This window comes from Amblyomma maculatum, chromosome 1 (genome assembly GCF_055883805.1).
Source record: "Amblyomma maculatum isolate TAMU_Amacu chromosome 1, ASM5588380v1, whole genome shotgun sequence".
Classification (NCBI taxonomy): Eukaryota; Metazoa; Arthropoda; class Arachnida; order Ixodida; family Ixodidae; genus Amblyomma; species Amblyomma maculatum.
Genome location: NC_139344.1, coordinates 193,025,111 through 193,031,485, shown reverse-complemented (window position 1 = coordinate 193,031,485; position 6,375 = coordinate 193,025,111). Strand labels below are relative to the sequence as shown.

Genomic DNA, 6,375 nt, shown 5'->3' with positions numbered 1-6,375 from the left:
CGAAGACCCCCCCCCCCCCCCCCCCACCCCCCGCCCGCCCGCCTCACCCCTATCTGCGCTGGAATATTTCAATTCATTCAGATTTTAATCCCAATGTGACCGACCTTCAATTTGCTTGCTGGTGTACAGTAGATAAAAATAGTCATGATCGAATAGTGCCGATATCCTGGTCCCCGCGTAGCATCAAAATGCTTACGCACATACGCACGCACATGCGCGTGCGCGCATACAAGGAACGTTGGCAGTATGTCGTCGAGAGCATTCTCTGGTCCGAGAACTCTATTTCCCTACCGTAACTGATCCTGCGAACATTCGTCACGCTAGAAGGTAATTAAGCCATACTATTCCTGCGAACGCGTGCCATGAACCGCACGCTTATTATAGGGCGAAGCCTGGGCGTCAAGTGTGTCACGTGTGCAAACCGACACGCCACAGTCAAGTAATAAAGTTCGCCGTGGCAACCGCGGCGAACCCTCGCGCACGTTCTTGGCGACTCTTCATTAAAGCGGGCCAAGCCGCTGCGGCTCATTTCGCTTCGGAATTTCGAATTCGCACGACGCACGCGCACATTGTACAAAGGTTCAAGGAGCGTAGGTTGTTTGAAGTGTCTGTGGAAAGTTGTCTTTTTCTTTTTTTGCGGTCTCTCTGTTTTTAGCTGAGCTTGAGGTAGAAGCTACTCTTGCACAAAGGGAAAACTTTATAGACCACATTCTTTCCAAGTGCAAGGACTGACAAATCGTGCCTCATTTGGCATCCATAAGCTCATCCCAACCTCCAGGTCTAGAAATGTGCGCTTCGAGGGAACGCGGTGATCAGACATGTCATTAGGAATTTCGCTTACAATGTTGGAAGCTTCTTACGCCTTGAACGATTTTATGAACTCCAGGCTAAGGAATCAGGCCCTCTCCTCCTATTTGGTCGCTAAGTGCACGCCACGCGATTCTGCATTTCATTGTAATTCGAAACGAGCGTGGCATACGGGACAGGAATAATTGCGATGCTCTTTTTTTTTTTTTTTCGCAGAGAACATTTACATAGGAGCTCTCCTTTAAAAAAAAATGCGCGTCATGAACGCTGTGCTCCCTCGGGCTCGGCTCATTTCAAGTTTTGCAGCAGTGATAACTGAAATGAAGTACCTAGAGCGCGGGTGGCCTCGATTTCTGCCCTGAGTAGCAATTTGAAACAATCAGACAAACCATTTTAAATTAAATTAGAGGAACACGACATTAAGGCAAAGGAGAACAGTCATCTGCGGTGATTAGATACTTATTTAATAAAATAAATATAAAGGTCCACCTCACGAAAGTCAGTACACTAAAACAGTTGTAAATTTAGGGCAAGCAGTGAAAATTAAATGCAAAAGAATACTAGGGACTGTGCCACCGTTGCTTCATAGTTGTTTGATAAGGTCACGGAGTTTTTCTCTTTTTTTTTGCAATTAATTATATTTCTCTTTGTCTTACAGATGCTCTCTTTTTTGTTTTTAATTTTAAGCTAGTTGGAAGATGCGCACGCGTGGTGGCTTAATAGGATTTGGCTGCTGAACCCACGGACGCGTATTGAACCCCGGCCACTGCGGTCACATTTCGATGGAAGTGAGATGCTTATATACTCCCGTGTGTTGCGCGATATCAGAGGACGGTAGAGAACAGCCGGTGGTGTAAATCAATCCCGAGCCCTGCATTACTACGGCTTGCTTCAAAGCTCACATGAATCGTCAGGGCGTTAAACCTTACGCAGCTACACTGAAATCAGCATTGTCAGATGTTTATTGATTCACTGGTAGCATGTACTATGATACTACGAATGCAAATAACTTTTTCGCCATGCTTCAGGCACAGTGCAACCCGCGTTCTGTATAAGCAACGAGCTGATTTCGAACGAAATTGATCCACACCATGTTGTCAAAACACCCTGGCTTTTGCTTTAATACGGTTAGCAAGGAGCCACTGTGGGTCCACATAAAAAAAGCAGGGAATTGACGAAATGTGGTCTTCTTCGCAGGCGCAGCATGCGGCCGACGGACGGGGGCCCGCGGCGGCCGGGAGCGAGCCGCGGCGCCAGGTAGCCCCCAGCGCCGTGGCGGCCCGGTAGCAGTATGAACGAGACCTGTGTGTCTAGCGTGCCACCGGAGAAGCTCCACGAGCCGGGCACCGTGGCCACGTTCTTCGTGCTGGGCCTCATCAATCTGCTCGTCATCTTCGGCAACCTGCTGGTGATGGTGGCCGTGCTGGCTTCCACTAAGCTGCGCACGGTCACCAACTACTTCGTGGTTTCGCTGGCCGTGGCCGACCTGTCTGTGGGCATCATCGTGTTGCCCTACTCGATCGTGCTGGAGGTGCTCGAGGTGTGGATCTTTGGCCACACCTGGTGCCAGATCTGGCTGGCCGTGGACGTGTGGCTCTGCACTTCGTCTATCCTAAATTTGTGCGCCATTAGCGTGGACCGCTACCTGGCGATCACTCGGCCGGTTCGCTACCGCAGCCTCATGTCGTCACGCCGCGCGAAGCTGCTCATCGTGGCGGTGTGGGTGACCGCCTTCGTCATCTGCTTCCCGCCACTCGTCGGCTGGAACGACGACACTCAAAAAAGCGTGCCTTACCGCGGATTGAACGAGACGTCGCTCAACGAGAGCGCCCCGCTGCCGCTCTGCGAGTCGGCGCAGTGCGTGCTCATTAACAACAAGGGCTACGTCATCTACTCGGCCCTCGGCTCCTTCTACATACCGATGCTGTTCATGCTATTCTTCAACTACCGCATCTACCGGGCAGCCATCCAGACAGGCCGCGCTCTCGAGCGAGGCTTTATCACTACCAAGTCAGGAAAGATCAAAGGGCGCACGCAAGACCAGAGGCTCACGCTGCGCGTCCATCGTGGAAACGACTCTGCAATGAATGCCAAGCGAGGCAGCGAGCACCTGGGAGCCGAGACGTGCATCGACGGCATCGTGACCGGCCGTCGCCGGCCTGGTCTCAAGAAGTCGCGGGATGAGCCGTCGGCCAGCGCCCGGTCGTCAGCCAGCAAGTCGCGCCAACAGAGTGACCAGCGGGCCACGCGCTCCGCACCGCCTTCGTTCAAGTCGAACAGGGGCAGTGTGCGCAACAGCGGCCGCAACGGCACGTCCGGTGGTGGCGGGGGCAGCAAGGGCTCGCGCTCGAGCAAGCGCAGCCAACGGTGGCAGGCCAAGCGGTTCCGCACAGAGGCCAAAGCCACCAAGACCGTGGGCACCATCGTGGGCGGCTTCATTTGCTGCTGGTTGCCCTTCTTCACCGTGTACCTGGTGCGAGCCTTCTGCGAGCACTGCATTCCCAACCTGCTCTTCTCGGTCTTCTTCTGGCTCGGCTACTGCAACTCGGCCATCAACCCGCTCATCTACGCGCTCGTCAGCAAGGACTTTCGGCTGGCCTTCAAGCGCATCCTGTGCCGATGCCGCCTCAAAGAAGGAGGCGTCTCGTCACTCATCAAACAGATTCACATGCTCACCGTACTCGACGACGCACCGCCGGACAACGCCGAGTCTCCCTAGGATCCCTCACACCCCGCCCCGTGGGCTCCTCCTGCTTGTTTGCACCTTGCCCGCTCATTGCACTGCGTGTCCGTGTTACTTTGTTGGTGTTCCCTTCACGGCTCTAAGCTCCTTCACCCACGCGCATCACAATAGCCGCAGAAGAAACGTGCCAGAGCCACAATGTTTGTGCCACACGATCAGTTATTAACTGTTTGTACGCACTAAGTGTCTCATTGTTATTTGTGGTTGTATGTGAGCTGCTAGCGCGCACTTGGTTATACATGCGCATAGCGGTTTGATCTCTCTCGCCACTTGTCTAGCCGAAATGCACAGCCTGCCCTTACGTGTCCTATGGGCATCTGGAAGCAGTGCGAGCAGACGCTACTTTGACTAGTTGCAGTCACCGATCACGTGTTCGTAAGACAGCACCGGTTTCTTTGAACCGCAAGTCCTCAAGAACGGATGATCGCACTTGAACCACACATTAGGCGCAAAGCTTCCTGTAGGATAACCTAGACACCAAGCTTTTGAATGCTCCCCAAGGGTGTCTTTCGCCCGAAAAAATAACGCTCGCCCCTTGCAGACGGCTGAAGCAGGCAAAGTGCTAATCGCTTTTAACAAACTGAAGCCACTAAAGCACGTTGGCGCTAATGTCACAAATGCTGACTTAATTCTCTCTTGGTTTGATGTTCGGTTTTTTTTTTTTTTTTTTTTTTCATCAGCGCTTAACGTGTGCAAGTTCAAGCCTAGTTGCGTGCCTGTCGTGATATCTATTCCGCATAACCTAGGGGTTCGTCCGAACTGTTTAGAAGCGGGCAAAGGTACAAAGCTGAGTATGAACATTTTTTTTTTTCCGCGCGCAGTCTTCGAGTTTTCTTAAGAGACGATTGTAAATAGTGAGGCCAGAATCAATTCTTAATATTTATCTTCTTACATTCCACGGCCATGTGGTTGTGGGGCGTCTTTTGGAGCTTCCTGTTAATGCTATATTCAGCGGTTGAATCTTATTTCTTTCACTTTATTACATACTCAGAGCCGATTCAAGTTGACTGGGAAGTCAAGAAAGTTCTTTCAGGTGTATTTATGCTTTTAATGCGTGCCCAATGGAGTGAAAGCTTTCCAGGTAGAATTGATGAATCTGCGGACAAACGCCACTGCAAGAGCTGCAGAATCGTAGATGTCCAAAGTTCATTTTGTTTTCTTCCACTGCGTGTGCCAGTTTGACAAAAAGAGAAAAGAACGCCTTTTACTGGCGCCTCTATTGTGTTCAATTAACGTTCTTGCTTTTTTGTTTTTCATCATTTGCGAATGAGTGACTAGTGCATTGAATCCGAGATGTATGTGTAGCCCCAATTGGTTTTGTGCACTGTTTTTTCATTTATTAATGTAAAATGTTATCCGCACTTTTAATTGTTTAAGGGTTGAATGCGTTTGAGACAGACGAGTTGCGTTGCATCAGTATAATTCATCAAATGTGTAGAACATTCCTATGTTCCTTGAGTTCGTTTTCTAGTCATGACCACAAATTCACGCAAACGTTCAAAGAATGTTTTGTTAGGTGTACAGGGTCTTCGTAAATTTACTGTTAGTTGCAGCCTCAGAACAAAGTCCTGAACAGATATGCCATCAATTAAAAAAAAAAGTATTGCTGGTCAACTTAGTCCAATTAAATTCATTTTTTTTATCACAGACATAATTTTCTACCTGCCGAGTTCAGACCAGCGCAAATTCAGTGTCATCTGGTTTCCAAAAAGTATAGCTAAGTACTTTGCTTTCTATGCCTCGTAATGAAAACCTCGGGGAAAAAAAAAAAAGAGAACAAATCGAGCGGAAACGTCTTTCTCACCCAGTTTTATGCTTGCGTAAGGAGCCTTAATAACCTCATCCTATTATCGCCATATGTAGGTATTCCATCTTAAGAAGGCCTGGCTTTTTTTTTTTTTTTTTTGTTATGATGTTTAAGCCAGTGGTTTGCTGATAGACGTGCCCCCCTTATGGCCTCACAATCTTGACCATGCTCCATAGGTGGTCAGTTATACATTTATTAACACTCCTCACTGTTGCCAGCCTATATACATATTTCATTTCATTTCATTTATTACCTTAAAGGCCCCTAAAAAGGGCTGTTAATGTTGCCTGAAGTAATTTCTTGGCATCTAGCCGGGCAAACACATGAAGTTCGGACTGAGTAAGTCGGCAAACCACGTTACTTCTAAGCAGTTTGATCCGTCTGCGCTTTTTCCTAATTAAGAAAACGACACTCCAAAAGAAAGTAGTCAAATTACCGGGACATGAACTTGACTTAATTCCAGTTAGCTCCCATGCATTCCTCTCTGTTTTTCTCTTTCTATTTCTTTTCATCCTTCGAATTTCTCTCGGATCATTAGAAGCGGTTAACAGAAGCGGAGGTATCAGTTCATCGCACGAATCTCAGTGCCATACTTTTCCTACTGAATATCCTGGGGCGCGAAAGTGCGTACTGAGCACTAAGCACGCAGTAATGTAAATTATGTTCTTTTTTGTTATTGTTATATATGTTGCTGTTTCTGCCATCTCAAAGTAAAAAGCCTACAAGCGAAATGCCCAGTGTGATTTCATGCAGCATTACTTCATTAGCTTAGCCTAATTGTTCTTGATTAGCACTAATAAAAAGGCGCTCATAGAACTCGTGAATGGCTAGCAAGTAAACTTCAAAAGGGAACCTTAAGCAACCCCAGCTCTCTAACTTAATTCCTAATTTTCTTTTTACAGGAACAGAAATTAGCGTTCAACAGATCATCTTTTATGCAGTTCAATTAAAACTAAATCCTCGCTCATCGTGACGTTTCAAAGTGCAGTGTTACTCCTTCGTGTTTGCAACAAAGCCA

General features: G+C 48.2%; 1 protein-coding gene across 1 annotated transcript; it reads left to right on the top strand.

Annotated features, from left to right (window-relative positions):
* Positions 1-2,098: 2,098 nt before the first annotated feature.
* On the top strand, positions 2,099-5,211 carry Oamb (Octopamine receptor in mushroom bodies). The gene has a single exon (XM_084586901.1). It carries the CDS (start codon positions 2,099-2,101, stop codon positions 3,524-3,526), a length of 1,428 nt encoding a protein of 475 aa, XP_084443027.1. The 3' UTR covers positions 3,527-5,211.
* The last annotated feature ends 1,164 nt before the right edge of the window (positions 5,212-6,375 follow it).

Excerpts from the sequence above, each read along its gene's own strand:
- Oamb (XM_084586901.1), top strand. The coding sequence starts at position 2,099 with ATGAACGAGACCTGTGTGTCTAGCGTGCCACCGGAGAAGCTCCACGAG.